Consider the following 18,648-nt stretch of genomic DNA (forward strand, 5'->3'; position numbering starts at 1 on the left):
AATCAGTTTCTCAGGCAGTCCTTGACGTAGGCATGCATGTGGCAAGTTTTGGGATTGATTTATTGATAGACCATTTACAAGAAATATTAGATTAGAGGCATTCTGTTTACTTTGGAAACCAAATACTCCACTTTGCCCATTCAGCAAAAATAAATTTTAGACTTAGGCCTAGCCATGTAATAACATCCAATATGCAATGGTTGATTAGACATAACTGACATTGTTAGGGTTAAATTCCTACTAAAGAGTCCATACAGTATAGTGGATTATCTTAGAATGTCTATCTGGTAAACCCTCCACCCTATCCTCTATATTATTATGTCATAAGTAGAAAAACAGCAGACCTAGCCCTTTTTTTCTCAAGTACAACCATAACATACATTTTACGTCTCATAAAAGTGGTCTTTGAAAAAATATGACACATTTAAAAAGCTTTAGACAAATATGTACTTAAAAATGTAATCTAAAAGATTGCCTATTTCCTTCAAGTCACAAACGCAGTGCTATTTGCTTCTGTACACAAGATGCCAGTGTTGCACAATACAAATTCTGTTATGTCGGTTTGTATGGACAGTGTAGACAAATATTTTTATAACTTAACCCAAGATAGACCATAGCCTGTCGTTTCCAATGGGAACAAATTAGTCACTGTGGGCAGAACAATCAAGGAGCGGGGCAGAGCCAAGCACGAGCTAGCGAGATCCTATAGGCGCGTTCTAGCATATGTTTGTATATTTCTGTTAGGGAACGCCTACTCTGAAGTGCACATGTGCAATAACTAAATTTGCCATTGCACTTCTAAACAACGCAATTTAAAAAAACAACTTTGGCACAGGGTAAATACTACATAACTTAGTCCACTGTTCATAACAGATTCTAGTTTTGGGAACAGAAAACTATATTGAGATCAAATGTTTCATTAATCAGAAAATGTGCATAATGTTGGCCAAAATCCATCTCTCTCCATCTTCTCCCACTGCTGGCCACTAGGCTTCCTCTCATCACCATATTTTGTAGTGAGTGGATACAAACTGGATGATTCACACTTATACATCCGGTGAAATATCTGGCTCATTGTTCTGTGCTAAAACTGCAGTCCAGATCCTATATGCTATTGTCTTCAATAGGCCGTTTAGTTGTTTTTCAAGTATGCAAACTCAACTCACTTAAAGGGACACTTCCGGGTTTTGTCAATTAACTCGTGGATACCATTTTTATGTCTCTGTATGCAGTTTGAGGGAAGTTGCTAACTAGTGCTAGTACAATTGCTATTTAGCGTGCTAGTAGATACCCATAGACTTCCAGTCATTGCGCTAACACTAGTTACTGCACACGGAACTACCTTTAACTTCCTTCATAGTGGAGAGAGACAGAAATGGTATCCACGACTTCATCTGACTCTTGGGAAGTAGATACAAATCCCATTACCAAAATCCCAAAGTACCCCTTTAATATTCATAATTTGTTTGGAAAGACGGATACATACATCTCACATTTGAAAGAAGCAGAGAAGGAAAAAAACAGTTCCATGAGTGCATCTAATGACAGCTATTTGTTCTACTCATTACTGCTCACAACTAAAACAGTCTCAGACATCAGACAAAGTGCTAAGGAAATGGAGACAATCTAGCTGAACCGCATAAAAATCAACTGGCCCTCAAGCCATTCCAGAGTAGGATGAGAAATTGACAATACATTACTGGTAATTTAAAAGTAAGCTCTGGCGATGTTCACTGGCTATAAAGCCATATTTGAAGACAATGAAATGTATTAACAGGTGTTAATGACCACATTTATGGATTTTGCAGCAATTAAATTGAGAAGGTCATGAGTCACTGATTTGGTCTCACCTAAGTGTCCTTTAGCAAATGATTCCAAGTAAATAGCGTATGATTCATACCATTTCCTTGTATTGTTTATAGATACATTTATAAGCAATACATTAAATAACGGCATGATTTGACACATTTTTCTATAGTCTCCAACGGATTTAATGTATTAGAAGAAACATTTTATGACAAAGTAGCCATTGTAGAAAAAGCACCTTGTGTAATTAAAGATTCCAATAACCAGAATTGGTCTGGCAAATTCAGTTGCCCATTGCCAATCTATTTTGAGGCCCAGGGTGTGCTCAATGTGTTAAGTGTTCACAGAGGCAGTTATGGAGCTTAGCATCTAAATTTGCCCTCAAAAATGTGTAATTTTAATAAGACTGATTAGTGTTCATCCACTGAAAGTCAAATCCTAGCATGAACTGGTAATAAACACCAACATAATGTTATTCATAAAGAATCAGTGAAATACATTAATGTGCAAAGACTGCACTGTTTACATCATCTGAACTTTAGCAGCCTGGATAGGATATCCAGAGACCTATTCAAAACAGCTGAGATTTCACACAATTGAAACATCTATTCAAAACAAAGGTTTCAGGTTTCAAGACTGGGCATTCAACTGAGACTGCTCTTCTCTGTGTCACGGAGGCTCTCCGCACTGCTAAAGCTAACTCTCTCTCCTCTGCTCTCATCCTTCTAGACCTATCTGCTGCCTTTGATACTGTGAACCATCAGATCCTCCTCTCCACCCTCTCCGAGTTGGGCATCTCCGGCGCGGCCCACGCTTGGATTGCGTCCTACCTGACAGGTCGCTCCTACCAGGTGGCGTGGCGAGAATCTGTCTCCGCACTACGCGCTCTCACCACTGGTGTCCCCCAGGGCTCTGTTCTAGGCCCTCTCCTATTCTCGCTATACACCAAGTCACTTGGCTCTGTCATATCCTCACATGGTCTCTCCTATCATTGCTATGCAGACGACACACAATTAATCTTCTCCTTTCCCCCTTCTGATAACCAGGCGGCGAATCGCATCTCTGCATGTCTGGCAGACATATCAGTGTGGATGACGGATCACCACCTCAAGCTGAACCTCGGCAAGACGGAGCTGCTCTTCCTCCCGGGGAAGGACTGCCCGTTCCATGATCTCGCCATCACGGTTGACAACTCCCTTGTGTCCTCCTCCCAGAGTGCTAAAAACCTTGGCGTGATCCTGGACAACACCCTGTCGTTCTCCACTAACATCAAGGCGGTGACCCGATCCTGTAGGTTCATGCTCTACAACATTCGCAGAGTACGACCCTGCCTCACACAGGAAGTGACGCAGGTCCTAATCCAGGCACTTGTCATCTCCCGTCTGGATTACTGCAACTCGCTGTTGGCTGGGCTCCCTGCCTGTGCCATTAAACGCCTACAACTCATCCAGAACGCCGCAGCCCGTCTGGTGTTCAACCTTCCCAAGTTCTCTCACGTCACCCCGCTCCTCCGCTCTCTCCACTGGCTTCCAGTTGAAGCTCGCATCCGCTACAAGACCATGGTGCTTGCCTACGGAGCTGTGAGGGGAACGGCACCTCCATACCTACAGGCTCTGATCAGGCCCTACACCCAAACAAGGGCACTGCGTTCATCCACCTCTGGCCTGCTGGCCCCCCTACCTCTGAGGAAGCACGGTTCCCGCTCAGCCCAGTCCAAACTGTTCGCTGCTCTGGCACCCCAATGGTGGAACAAGCTCCCTCACGACGCCAGGACAGCGGAGTCAATCACCACCTTCCGGAGACACCTGAAACCCCACCTCTTTAAGGAATACCTGGGATAGGATAAAGTAATCCTTCTAACCCCCCCCCCTCTTAAAAGATTTAGATGCACTATTGTAAAGTGGTTGTTCCACTGGATATCATAAGGTGAATGCACCAATTTGTAAGTCGCTCTGGATAAGAGCGTCTGCTAAATGACTTAAATGTAAATGTAAACAAAGATTCAAGGCCCATTTAACCTAGAGGAAACAATCAAAGGCTATAGATATTATTATTTGAATGTTTTATTTAACCAGATGTCACATAGAGATTTACATATTTTCACAAGCTAAGCGTCGGTATAGAATGCTGTTCATCGACTACAGCTCAGCATTTAACACCCTCCAAACTCGTCATTAAGCTCGAGACCCTGGGTCTCAACCCCGCCCTGTGCAACTGGGTTCTGGACTTCCTGACAGGCCGCCCCCAGGTGGTGAAGGTAGGAAACTACATCTCCACCCCGCTGATCCTCAACACTGGGGCCCCACAAGGTTGCGTTCTCAGCCCTCTCCTGTACTCCCTGTTCACCCATGACTGCACCCCCCTATCCACATCGACGGGACAGTAGTGGAGAAGGTGGAAAGTTTTAAGTTCCTCTGCGTACACATCACAGACAAACTGAAATGGTCCACCCACACAGACAGCGTGGTGAAGAAGGCGCAACAGCGCCTCTTCAACCTCAGGAGGCTGAAGAAATTCGGCTTGTCACCAAAAACACTCACAAACTTTTACAGATGCACAATCGAGAGCATCCTGTCGGGCTGTATCACCGCCTGGTACGGCAACTGCTCCACCCACAACCGTAAGGCTCTCCAGAGGGTAGTGAGGTCTGCACAACGCATCACTGGGGGCAAACTACCTGCTCTCCAGGAAACCTACACCACCCGATGTCACAGGAAGGCCAAAAAGATCATCAAGGACAACAACCACCCGAGCCACTGCCTGTTCACCCCGCTATCATCCAGAAGGCGAGGTCAGTACAGGTGCATCAAAGCTGGGACCGAGAGACTGAAAAACAGCTTCTATCTCAAGGCCATCAGACTGTTAAACAGCCATCACTAACAGTGAGTGGCTGCTGCCAACATACTGACTCAATCTCTAGCCACTTTAATAATTAAAAATTGGATGTAAAAAATGTATCACTAGTCACTTTAAACAATGCCACTTTATATCATGTTTACATACCCTACACTACTCATCTCAAATGTATATACTGTACTCTATACCATCTACTGCATCTTGCCTATGCCGTTCGGCCATCGCTCATCCATATATATTTTTATGTACATATTCTTATTCATTCCTTTACACTTGTGTGTATGAGGTAGTTGTTGTGAAATTGTTAGATTACTTGTTAGATATTACTGCATGTTCGGAAGTAGAAGCACAAGCATTTCGCTACACTCGCATTAACATATGCTAACCATGTGTATATGACAAATAAAATTTGATTTGATATTTTTTAGATGAGTCCTGGCCAAGAAAGCAGCATAAATGTATATGCATGAGACATAACATAATAAATGGAACCAGTGCAAAAAGCATTAAAAACATATGAGGTTTCATAGCAGTGAATAGCTACAGTAAAGCTGCATTTTACTCAAAACCATTTTCAATTGGCACCCTCACCACCCAACCTGGTCTCAAAGCATTTTGTATTTTTCTGTACGTAAATCAAAGATACTGGTATGATATGGTACATAAGACAGATGGTTACTTAAGGCAAAAACGAAAGGAGGGTGAATGTTCAGAGCTGGGTGTATAACGCAAACATCTAGCATCCCAAAGGTTGTGAGTTCAAATCTCATCTCGGACAACTTTAGCATTTTAGCTAATTAGCACATTGTCAACTACTTACTACTTTTTAGCTACTTCGCAACTACTGAACATGCTAGCTAATCCTTCTCCTAACCCTTTACGTACAAATAATATGAAATGCTCTGAGACAAAGTTGCCCCACCTGCCACCGCCAGTACAGGCCCCAGAACACAACACACACCAGCAACCCAGACCCAAGACAAACACCCCCAGCTAAAATCCAAAATCCCCCCAAAATCCCCCCAAGAAAAGCCAAAGTTTATGAAAGGCTTCAAGTTTACATTTGCGTGTTTGAGACAGATTGATAGTAAAACACATTAACACGAGTATACAAATGATGACGTGGATCTCAGTTAATCAATCTACTTTCACTGGATGGCTCACACTTTCTAAAGAAGCCTATAGGACTACAACATTGCTTTCACAGAGACTAGGCTACTACTACGCTAAATAGCTGACGATCACAAAAACAGACCAAAAACAGTGACAAACAAAACATCTGATGAAAGAAAGAGAACAGTTAGCCACTGCATTTACAAATAAACAGTGAATATGAGTAGAAATGCAAAAACATCAACTTAAACACAGGAAGCACCAGTGACTCGGTCAATAAAGAAGTGGAAGATGACGCAGTTGCTAAGCTATAGGACTGTTTTGCTAGCACAGACTGGAATATGTTCCCGGGATTCTCCCGATGGCATTGAGGAGTACACCACCTCCGACGAACCATCAAACAGGCAAAGCGTCAATACAGGACTAAGATTGAATCATACCATACCTGCTCCGACGCTCGTCGGATGTGGCAGGGCATGCAAACTATTACAGACTACAAAGGGAAGCACAGACGCGAGCTGCCCAGTGACACGAGCGTACCAGACAAGCTAAATGACTTCTATTTTCGCTTCGAGGCAAGCAACACTGAAGCATGCATGAGAGCATCAGCTGGACGACTGTGTGATCATGCTCTCCGTAGCAGATGTGAGTAAGACCTTTAAAAAGGTCAACATTCACAAGGCCGCAGAGCCAGGCAGATTACCAGGACATGTACTGCGAGCATGCACTGACCAACTGGCAAGTGTCTTCACTGACATTTTCAACCTGTCCCTGACTGAGTATGTAATATCAACATGTTTCAAGCAGACCACCATAGTCCCTGTGCCCAAGAACACTAAGGTAACCTGCCTAAATGACTACAGACCCGTAGCACTCACGTCTGTAGCCATGAAGTGCTTTGAAAGGCCGGTATTGGCTCACATCAACACCATTATCCCAAAAACCCTAGACCCACTCCAATTTGCATACCGCCCCAACAGATCCACAGATGATGCAATCTCTATTGCACTCCGCACTGACCTTTCCTACCTGGACAAAAGGAACACCTATGTGAGAATGCTATTCATTGACTACAGCTCAGCGTTCAACACCATTGTGCCCTCAAAGCTCATCACTAAGCTAAGGAACCTGGGACTAAACACACCCCTCTGCAACTGGATCCTGGACTTCCTGACGGGCCGCTCCCAGCTGATCCTCAACACGGAGACCCCTCAGGGGTGTGTGCTCAGTCCCCTCCTGTACTCCCTACACTACACGGCCAGGCACGACCCCAACACCATCATTAAGTTTGCTGACGACACAACAGTGGTAGGCCTATTCACAAACAACAATGAGACAGCCTATAGGGAGGAGGTCAGAGACCTGGCCGTGTAGTGCCAGGATAACAACCTCTTCCTCAATGTGATCAAGACAAAGAAGATGATTGTGGACTACAGGACAGAGCACGCCCCCACTCTCATCGACAGGGCTGTAGTGGAGCAGGTTGGGAGCTGTAAGTTCCTTGGTGTCCACATCACCAACAAACTATCATGGTCCAATCACGCCAAGACAGTCGTGAAGAGGGCACGACAAAGCCTATTCCCCCTCAGGAGACTGAAAAGATTTGGCATGGGTCCTCAGATCCTCAAAAAGTTCTACAGCTGTACTATCGAGAGCATCCTGACTGGTTGCATCACTGCCTGGTTTGGCAACTGCTCGGCCTCCAACTGCAAGGCACTACAAAGGGTAGTGCGTACGGCCCTGGGGCCAAGCTTCCTGCAATCCAGGACCTCTATACCAGGCGGTGTCAGAGGAAGGCCCTAAAAATTGTCAAAGACTCCAGCCACCCTAGTAATAGACTGTTCTCTCTGCTACCATGCGGCAAGCGGTACCAGAGCGCCAAGTCTACAGTGGGGGAAAAAAGTATTTGATCCCCTGCTGATTTTGTACGTTTGCCCACTGATAAAGAAAGGATCAGTCTATTATTTTAATGGTAGGTTTACTTGAACAGTGAGAGACAGAATAACAACAAAAATATTGAGAAAAACGCATGTCTAAAATGTTATAATTTGATTTGCATTTTAATGAGGGAAATGAGGGAAATAGTGAAGACATCAAAACTATGAAATAACACATATGGAATCATGTAGTAACCAGAAAGGTGTTAAACAAATCAAAATATATTTTATATATCAAATTAACTTTTAAGAAGGCACACCTGTTAATTTAAATGCATTCCAGGTGACTACCTCATGAAGCTGGTTGAGAGAATGCCAAGCGTGTGCAAAGCTGTCATCAAGGTAAAGGGTGGCTATTTCAAGAATATCAAATATAAAATATATGTTGATTTGTTTAACACTTTTGGATACTACATGATTCCATATGTGTTATTTCATAGTTTAGATGTCTTCACTATTATTCTACAATGTAGAAAATAGTAAAAATAAAGAAAAACCCTTGACTGAGTAGGTGTTATAAAACTTTTGACCGGTAATGTACTTAAGTATCGAAAGTAAATGTAATCACTAAAATATACTTAAGTATCAAAAGTAAAAGTACAAGTACAAGTATAAATAATTTCAAATTCCTTATATTAAGCAAAGCAGATGGCCACATGTTCTAGTTTTTTTATTTACAGATAGCCAGGAGCATGCTCCAACTCTTAGACCATATTTCCTGTCCTGCTAATAATTCAAAATGTAACGACTACTTTTGGGTGTCAGGGAAAATGTATGGAGTAAAAGGTACATTCTTTTCTTTAGGAATATAGTGAAGTAAAATTAAAAGTTGTCAAAAATATAAATATTAAAGTAAAGTACAAAAACTACTTAAGTAGTTATTTACATTATTTTTACGTTACACCACTGTGTGCCCCCAATGCAATTCTGAAGTCTAATACATCAACAGTGCAATTTCAACTGATTCTTTACTTTTTTGTGTCAAATTAACTAATTATTGTCTTTTGTTGAATTTATATAACAACATTCCAACCTTGTTTAGCATGATATATTCTAGTCCAATTGTGGCATGATTCAACTGTTTTCTGTCGGTTTGCATCAGTTTCAATGGGGGACCTTTATTTTGAAGGCGATCCCTCGATTCCGCTATTGTTGCTGACGCTAATATTGTTCACAACACACTGGTCTGGTGACGAAGGGGTGGACTGCCTTTTCACATAACAATTACTGAAGCCTATCACATTGATAGCTTCCAATAGTTCATCAATTTGTGAATGATCAATACATTTTTACTACAGGCTCGCCAGATAACAGGACATGTTAGCGCCCGCGGGTTATCTAGCAAGCAATCAACTAGCTAGCAATTAGCTAGCTAGCTGTTTTGTTGCAAAGGAAGAAGTCCACCCGAAAAGAACGAGGCCTGGGGAGAATTATGGCAGCAACGCCGGTAGCTAATCGATAGATAGGTGAACTCTTCTTTTGTACTCATTATATGGTCGAATATATATTTAACCTCATAGCTAGATGATTTAGCTTGTCATTGAGTTAACGTTAGCTATGTTAGAACTGCAAGTGTCAAATATCCGAGCTAGCTACACTTCCAACGTTACTTTAGCTAGCTTGCTAACTAACAGCTAACTCTAGCCTCAGTATACACATATACGCTTTATTTAGCTACAGTTTTAACAGCTCTCTTGTAGTAAAATACGTTTGATGAGATATATTATAGCCAGCAATCTATTTTCACGTTAAACTTCAATATTCTACACTTTGTTGTGGCTAGCTTGCCAGCTGGAGATATGTTAACGTTAGCTAGCTAGCTAAGTAGCCACTTAGGTCAAGTGCTAGGCGAAGTTATTTGACAGCTAGCTAGCAAACGTTGGTGAGCCAAAATGTTTAGCATTACAAGGTAGCTAGTTAGTGCACTTTAAAGTAAACATAATTCATATTAATTGATCTCAGGTATCTGCACAGAGGGAGCGTCCCATAATGACACCAACTGACAACCTTGCAGAATTTTAGCAACAAACATAAACAAGAGCCAAATGGTAAAGAATTCTCCAACGTCACTGTCCTCAGGGAATATGCCATATATCAAGTTTATGTGGTTATGTTTTAACTCTGTGTTTTACTCAGGTTTTGCAAGCATTCAAACATGGGTGACATGAAGACCCCTGATTTTGATGATCTTTTGGCTGCCTTTGACATCCCCGATGCCACCAGTTTGGATGCCAAAGAGACCATCCAGGAGAGTCACGATGAGGCAGAAGGTCAGCTGAAACACACAGGGATGTGTATGGATGACAGCTTATCTGTTCACCAAGCTGTGGGTGCATCTGATGTACCTGCTGTCAGTGTTATAGTGAAGAACACAAGTCGCCAGGAGTCGTCTGATAGTGGTGGAGAGAGAGAGGGCCCACACTTTGGACACCCATTGCAAAATGGTTTCAGGGGGTCAGGGGTCACCATGGAATCTCATCAGATAGACCACAGTGGTTCTAAGTCTTTTGTGTCAGCTTTGAATGGGGATGGCTCAAGAGGACTCTTAGGGGAGACCCCCGTCCAGCACAAACCTGAAGGAACGCCATCCTTCTCCCAGTCCTTTTCCCAGTTCAGCCCCATTTCTAGTCCAGAATCTGAAGACAGCCGAAGCAATGGTGTTGATATCCGTCCAAAACAAGAGAGACCCTACTTCCCTGCTGCTTCTATATTTATGTCTGCAGAACCCCCAATGTCAGACAATCAGAAAAAACAGCTGTCTTACAGCATGTTTGACAAGTGCCATGAAGTAGACTGTGACGTACCTGAGAACCTTCCAAGGAGCAAAGGAGAATCTATCAAAGCAGAGGATACCAGGACAGAGAAGCCTGACAGTAATGTCAGTGAGCAGAAGGAAAAGGGAGATTGTCATAGTAGTGCAATGCTCCCTACAAATGATCATAACGATATTGAGTCGAGCAGTAACGTTAATATAGTGGCAGCGTCTAATATGCCCACCTCTCATCCATGTGTCAAAACTCCAACATCAAAGCTATCGTCATGCCTTGAGGCATTAGTTGCTCTAAATGCCAGAAAGGATCCCAGTGAACAACCAAACTATCGAGATGTATCATTGGCTCATGATGACACCATAAAGGTTAGTCCAAAAGCGCCCATGTCACCACAAAGTCCCAGGAGTCCTCTTGAAGCTGTGAAGCGGTTAATGAAACCACCTGACAGTCCTGTAAGCATTTGCAGTAACAGCAGTGGCAAGGGATCCCCTGCACTGGCATCTGGCTCACCCCCAGCCATACCGAGGGTCAGAATAAAGACCATTAAAACCACGACTGGGCAAATCCAGCGCACGGTTACCAGTGTAGTACCTGATTCAGAAAACGAGGACGTTCACTCCGTTGAGTCTTCTCCATCCCAGAGTGTGATTGTTGAGGATGCCTACCCTAGTTTGTCTCCCTATCCCTCTCATAATGTGATGAGTGATATTATTGTTGATATGCCCATCAAAAGTACACCAGTTGGTACACCGTCATCAAAGGTTACTGATACTAAATTAGAGGGGAACTCCAAGAGGCCAGGACAAATGCAGTCCGCAACTATTTTTCATAATACAAGTAGTCCTGTTATGAGGTCTATGCCAGTTGCCCAGCATGGGCCTTCTACACAAAAAAGGATTTCATCAGTTCAAACAGGCAACTCTCCCAATACAAGCTTGCTTCCCAAGGCAATGCACTTAGCTAACCTGAACCTAGTCCCTCACAGTGTTGCTGCCTCAGTCGCAGCACGCTCCACCTCCCATCAACAGAGCCAACAACACACACTTTCCTCTTCTATGGTGTGCAGCACTGTCCCATTGGTACACCAAGTGAAAAAAGCTGCCCCTAATCCACGTGCTGCCATTCCTAGCACAGCAGCAGGAACTTTAAACAGACTGTTAAATAATGCCAACCCTGTACCCACATATGTACCCAACCTAAACCCACCACCTGAGAGCAACATCAACTTGCCACCACGTGGATATTGCTGCCTGGAGTGTGGGGACTCCTTTGGGGTAGAGAGGAGTCTTGCTTATCATTATGGCAGGAGGAGTGTGCACATTGAAGTAGCCTGCACCCACTGTGCTAAGACCATGGTATTCTTCAACAAGTGTGCCCTGCTGGCACATGCACGGGAACATAAGAACAAAGGTGTGGTGATGCAGTGCACACAGCTCTCCATGAAGCCCATAGCAGAGGGACAGATGTTTGCACCCTTGATCACTGAATCCTCTGTGCATGTGGGCTCCCATGTGACCCCATTATCCTCACCTAAAGCCCAACCAGTCATGCCCCTCTATCCAGACAAAGTAATCCGCCACAGACTCCGCTGCCTCGAGTGTAACAAGCAGCTATCAGACTACAAAGGTCTCGCAGGCCATTACCAGAGGTTGTCGGAAGAAATGGAGGGACTGGTGAGTAATAATTCAATTGAAAATAATTATAATTGCTGAAATGTTCAGTATCGTAGGCCAGGTAATAATGAGAGTATTTCTATATGTTTTGCTCTGTGTTCTTTTGTCATATATAGATGTGTAAGGTGTGCTCAATGCTGCTACCCAACAAGTGCAGCTACCGGGCTCACCAGCGTATTCATGCCCACAAGTCCCCTTATTGCTGCCCTGAGTGTGGTGCGCTGAGTCGCTCCGTGGACATACAGAAGCATGTGAAGGAGAACTGTCTTCACTATGCACGCAAGGCTGGCTATAAGTAAGTCATTACTAAAGTATATGCTCAGTGGATACATAATACAAAAGTATTCTTATAATGTTGTCCACCTTTTTGTAAATCCTTTTTCTTCTAGGTGTCTTCATTGTGATATGGTTTTCATGTCATTTAATGTGCAGAAGAGTCACATTGAGGAGAAACACTGTGAGGTCTTCTACAAGTGCACCATCTGTCCTGTTGCTTTCAAGTCTTCTGGTGGATGTCAAATGCATTTGACAACTAAGCACAATGCCAGCAAAGTGTCCCCTCAGTGAGTTTGTGTAACTAAATGCATGTTCTGAAATGGGCATATTTGCTAACCCATCTTGAAGTTTGACATGATTGTTTTCAATGCTATTTATGTTCTAATTGGGTTGTTTTTCTGTCACAGGTTAATCTTCAAGTGTTCTTGTGAGACAGTGTTCAAGAAAAAGCAGTTATTGCTTCAGCACTTCTATCAGAATGCCAAAAAGCGTGCTACCTGTGTGTTCAAGTGCCCTGAGTGCACTTCAATCTTCACCCAAAAGCAGCCGTTAATGCAGCACTTCAAGGTATGGCATCATCCTCATCTTAAATCTAGTCACATTGACATAAAATGGGGCACATAATGCTCTGTCTTTTTAAAAGCTGTCTGTCTATATTACAGGGGGTGCATGGAGGAATCTTCAAAGAGGAGGTGGAGAAAAGCACAAAACCACCAGAGATGACTGCACAGCACCAAGATGTTACCTCGGGATTCCACCAGCCAAAGGTAAACACTCCCATAAAACACTCAGATGGAACCAGAAAAAGGGCCAACTTGGCCGCTCGAGACAGCAAGCCCAATCTGAAGAATGCAGGCTGGAACTGTGGAGAGTGCCTACACTGGCTGCCTGACCGAGAAGCCTATGTCTCTCACATGAAGAAAAGCCATGGGAGGGTGAGGATCAACTTTGTAATTCTATTGCGCATTCAAACAAATTAGCTGTAGCATTTATACTATAGGACAGATGATCATTTGGGGATCACCTCAGATGTGGGATTTACAACCTTCAGGCCCCTTAATGAAATGAAATAATTCCCAAGTCAGCTCAACCCTTAATTCAGTAAATCTGCTCTCTGTGCATTCTGTAGTCATTGAAGAGTTATCCATGCCGGCAGTGTGAGAGATCTTTCAATTCCTCTACAAGTTTGAGAAGACACATTCGCAATGACCACGATGGAAAGAAAAATACATTTACCTGCTGGTGAGGGTTTCATCCTGAAATCTACATTACAGGGCCCGGTTTCCCAAAAGCATCTTAATGCTGAGTTCATCTTTGGAACCATAGGATCCTATTGTTCTAAGATTAACATAGCCTTAAGATGCTTTTGGGAAACTGGGCCCAGTACATTACTTCCTGAAAGATTGGGGCATAACTGGCATGCATTGGCTACTGGGTGGCTCTACAGTAAATGGACAAACATGTAAAAACAAAACGGTGGTTACCACATTTTGACTATTTTTAGTATGATATTTATTCTTATTGTGCAGGTATTGCACAGATGAGAGGACAACATTCACCACAAACATCATGTTGAAGAACCACATCAGTTTGATGCATGGGATCAAAAATCCAGACTTCAGTCTGTTAAAATCAGCCCCTCTGGATAGCAGTAAAGCCTTGGGAGAGGTGATTTTTCTTTTAAAAGTAATACCAGTATGTATGATCTGTCATATTTCATTTGTTCAGCATTTTACACATTGTCAAAAAATACACTGTTTAACTTTGATATGCAGGGACCTGTTTCAAAGAGACCTGCTGTGGAGTCTGAGGGAGAGGGGCAGGAAGGCGCTGCCCTAGAAGGCTCCCCCGCCAAGCGTCTCAAACATCAGTTTCGCTGCTCAAAGTGTGGCTTCACCACAGAGGATGGCACACAGTTCCAGAAGCACATACCTCAGCATAAAACTGATGAAAACACTCCCCAATGCCTGCACTGTGGATTATGTTTTGCATCCCAGCTATCTCTCAACAGACACCTGTTTATTGTGCACAAAGTCAAAGAGCCCGAAGAAGAGAGGAAAGAAAGGATGGACATGGAGTACGAGTGCAGAAAGAAGCAGGAAGAGGATGTGGGGAAAGCAGTGGGTGTGAGTGAGAGGACTTGCCACCACCATTAGTTAAATCTGACCCCCAACAGGCAGAGGATCCAACCAGGTTGCTCTGTGAGCCTGCAGTAAGACTGACAGTAAATCCACATACAGCTTTCACCTAGAGTTTCATGGATAGTGTCATCATCAGGCAAAATAGAATCAATGAGAGCAATTTTGAACTTCATAAAAGCTGCGATCTCCATTTCCTTGGGTAATAGTAGTTTAACTTCAGATGCTTGACATGCTGCACTAAAGTGGTACCTTTTTTTAAAATTATTTGTTTGCCTTGAAACTAAATGCTTTTTGTGTTTCTCAAAGCCTTGCGACTGGCAGATGTTCCAAATCAATTGAGAAGATTAAATACATTTTGGGAAGAGATTATCATTAATTATTTACTTTCTTTTACCTTTGAAGCTTGCATGTATTGTATTAAATGTCTTTAAATGCCTCTGGTACATAACCACAGCCACCTGTAAAGGCACGTGGTTTGGTTCATCAGTATTCTCTAGTGACCCCAGTTGTCAGTTATGTCCCTCAGGCTTACCTCACATTTAGTTTCATATCATAATAACTTTGCTTTAGTTTATAACAGCCATATGCTTGGTTTCATATTTTTGGCCTTATAAAATACATAAGATGGAGCTTCAAGCAGGTCATTGCTATACTGATGTTATGTAACAGTATTACAACTTCTATCATACTGTATGTTGAAATATTTACTCTTGCCTAGGTACCATTTAGCACAGATTATATATTTTATATCCATTCCATACCAAAAATAGTTTCACATTCATGTATTATGAAAGCTGGCTAAACTACCCAAATAGCACTTTTCTACAAGATCAAATACAGGTGTTGGAGTTAAATGCCTTGCTAAAAGATATGACCTTTTTTTACTACTGATTTTGTAGCTTGGTAAAAGTGAGTTTTCATTCATTTAAAATGCTCTTATATCTATATTCATAGTAGTGGTGACTTGTCTTAGTGATGTCATTGATGTTTTTCTTGGTTAATTGTTATCTTTGGTGAGTGTGAGAAAGCATCTGTTTTGCAAGATAATGCAGGGTGTTGGAAGTGGCTCATTGCCAGCAGTGTACTAAGGCAATTTAAAAGAGCAGTGATTTAAATGTAAAGGGTTAGAGCATGTCTGAGTGCATGTAAACATTTTGAAATAAGCTGATGATGGAGACCTGTGCAGTTTCTACCTCCATAATATATGGCAGTGATTGTTAAATTTGGGATGTTTTGGGAGATTTCACCTTTGTTGCAAGCAATGTCAAATTAATTGTTATTATTCTTAATGTATATTATCTCCCACAATATTAAATTTTATAAATTACTTTGGAGATTATTTATAGTCACATTGACTTATCTTGTAAACTTTCTATTAAAGTGCTGTGTGAACTGTTCATTTTCTAGTGGTTATCTGATAGTCAGTGTTCATCCCAAACAGAGCCACTTAAAACGCAGTGTCTATGAAACTTCACATCTCAGTGTTTTTATATAGCCTGTCAAGAGAAACTTTGTACTTTTGATAATATGTACAATATTATGGACATGTAAACTAATCCATGTACACAGTTGCTAATGAACCCTTTATATTTGCAGCATTTCTTAATCCATCACATATATATATATTCATCCTGCATCGGCCATTGTGCCTTGCTGTAATGTTTACTTCAAATAACTGCAAATAAACATGAACGTGTCAGCATAAGCATCCTTTGTCCTGAAATGATCCCTTCTGGTATGGCTGATATTCCTTCTATGATGACAATGTGCTGGAGGAAAAAAATATGTTTGCCCTTCAAAATGTTTTTTCTCAGTCTAGTCAAACCAATATGGCTAGTATCTCCCCAACCGACTGGACAATATGACGCGCCAAATCCAATCCCAGTCAAGTAATATGCAGTAGCCAGCGGTTTTGATAATGAATGACTTCATCTCATTTCAATAAACGGCGCGTGATCATATAAATGCTGGTGCTGTGACACGAGAGCACGAAATTCCCAAGAGCAGAGCAAAGGGTGGTTTTAACCTTGACAAGTAGCCTACCATATTCTGTACACAAATACTGTAGTTTTATAAAAAGGATGACGAGAGGCACATTGACCTGCAAATCGGGACTTCTTTCTTGCTTTGTTCTAATCTCATACATAGGTATGACATCTTCGATGAGTCTCAATTTAAATGAACTTAGAAATAAAGTTTCAAACATCAAGGTAAATCAGAGGGGAAGTTTATGGGCAACTGGTAAGTTATTGTCATTTAGAAAGTGTCACTAGCAATTATTTCAAAATTGAGGCAAGAGCAATTTATTACTTTACAATTTAATTTTGATGTCATGTTAGATCACCATAATATGTTGGTTTAGTTTAGTGAGCTAACTCTGAATAATTTCGTTTACTATTTGTGATTAGTCATGTATTGATAACATTTTAACATTTATATTTTGCCCTTAGGCCATTTCATGGGCAAGAAAAGTGTGGATAGCTCGTTTTTGGAGTCTTCCTTCGGGGGTGGAAAGATCCCTTTTGGAGTTCAGTCTGCCAACCCCGAGCGCAAGGCAGAGAGTTTGACAGAGCTGTTAATTGAAGAGGTGCTGAAAAGGGCTCTACAGACTCCGCAGAAACGGGGCTTCAGATCGGGTGAGTTAAAAGGGGTTTAATGTATCTACTGTAAGTGAATGTGTATGTTGATGTTGGGTTCTTATTGTACATGTATCACATTCCACATTAATGTGCAAGTTGTAGCCTATACTGTATGTTTGTGTACCCTACCAACAGAGAGTACATTAATTACCGTCTCTGCCTATATCAGCCTAATGCCAGATTGGTCGCAGGCACATGCTGCGTTGTAATTTCCCTTGTGTATTTCGTGTTGACCTAACAGCACGATGTATTTTTATTTCATTTGTTAAATTGTTAGGAGGCGGTTTTCCTGATGAAATTACTGGACAACATTTGAACCAACAGAAATAAACTGAGAAGGCACAGGGCACGCAACACCTGTACAGTATCAACCCACAAAGAAGATGAATGGAGGATTTCAATAAAGTGATCATATCGACATTCGCAAGATGTTAATCTAAACCAGCGTTTTTCAAACTCGGTCCTCAGGACCCCAAGAGGTGCACGTTAAAATAATCAACTAATCATCAAGCTTTGATTATTTGAATCAGCCGTGTTGTACTAGGGCAGAAACCAGAACGTGCACCCCTTTGGGTCTCCAGGACCACGTTTGTGAAAGCTGAGCTAAACTAGCCTAATGTACTGTTTTATTAAAAAGTAATATATATACATATATTTCACCCCATAATTATACACTCTTGTAGTGCTTCTCATATCTGAATAAAAATTGAATAACAAAAATGTTTCATGTCTTGAGGCAATTTAGGTCACAATCACCCACATTTATCATATAAAATAAAGCCTGTCCACTACACTTATTGTTTTAGCAATTAATCGATGTTGTATCAATGCTTTTTTACATTATAAACGAACAATCTGTTCAGCCTTAGAGCATATCCCCTTCACATCACTTAACGCTTTGATTATCAATGATGTGTGATGTGAAGTTATACCAAAGATTATATTTTACATAAACCTTATCCATCTGTGGTTATACACTGAACAAAAATATGAACGCAACATGTCAAGTGTTGGTTTCATGAGCTGATATATGAAAGATCCCAGAAAATGTTTCCATATGCACAAAAAGCTTATTCCTCTCAAATGTTGTGCACAAATTTGTTTACATCTCTGTTAGAGAGCATTTCTCCTTTGCCAAGAGAATCCATCCACTTGGAATATCAACAAACTGATTAAATGCATGATCATTACACAGGTGCACCTTGTGCTGGGGACAATAAAAGGCCCCTCTAAAATGTGTAGTTTTGTCACACAACACAATGCCACAGATGTCTCAAGTTTTGAGGGATCGCGCAATTGGCATGCTGACCAGGGGCGGAGCCAGAGGGGTGTCCGGGGTGGCAGTGGACACCCCCGACAACTGATTGGCCACCCTAAAATTTCATTCGTTACTGGCAGTTTGATGCTGATTGACATCTCATTTCACCTCTTGTTGA

The 18,648-nt window shown here is 41.9% G+C and overlaps 1 protein-coding gene across 3 annotated transcripts; it reads left to right on the forward strand.

The window, feature by feature from the left end:
* The first annotated feature begins 8,879 nt into the window (after positions 1-8,879).
* On the forward strand, positions 8,880-16,281 carry znf592 (zinc finger protein 592). 3 transcript variants are annotated; one of them, XM_029757615.1, is made up of 10 exons: positions 8,880-9,178; positions 9,675-9,760; positions 9,849-12,156; positions 12,273-12,451; positions 12,546-12,719; positions 12,840-12,999; positions 13,095-13,367; positions 13,562-13,674; positions 13,962-14,100; positions 14,208-16,281. In XM_029757615.1, exons 3-10 carry the CDS (start codon positions 9,868-9,870, stop codon positions 14,586-14,588), a joined length of 3,708 nt encoding a protein of 1,235 aa, XP_029613475.1. In that variant the 5' UTR covers positions 8,880-9,178; positions 9,675-9,760; positions 9,849-9,867; the 3' UTR covers positions 14,589-16,281. The 3 variants fall into 3 exon arrangements, with proteins under 3 accessions (XP_029613475.1, XP_029613477.1, XP_029613476.1); XM_029757617.1 differs by having other exon boundaries at positions 13,095-13,199; XM_029757616.1 differs by lacking the exon at positions 9,675-9,760.
* The last annotated feature ends 2,367 nt before the right edge of the window (positions 16,282-18,648 follow it).

Source organism: Salmo trutta, chromosome 7 (assembly GCF_901001165.1).
Source record: "Salmo trutta chromosome 7, fSalTru1.1, whole genome shotgun sequence".
Lineage (NCBI taxonomy): Eukaryota > Metazoa > Chordata > Actinopteri > Salmoniformes > Salmonidae > Salmo > Salmo trutta.

What these genes read in the sequence shown, in the direction of transcription:
- znf592 (XM_029757615.1), top strand. Translation starts at nt 9,868, where the DNA reads ATGGGTGACATGAAGACCCCTGATTTTGATGATCTTTTGGCTGCCTTT. An exon ending in CGTTAATGCAGCACTTCAAG is followed by an intron (nt 13,000 to 13,094) that starts GTATGGCATCAT and finishes TCTATATTACAG; the next exon opens with GGGGTGCATGGAGGAATCTT. An exon ending in AAAAATACATTTACCTGCTG is followed by an intron (nt 13,675 to 13,961) that starts GTGAGGGTTTCA and finishes CTTATTGTGCAG; the next exon opens with GTATTGCACAGATGAGAGGA.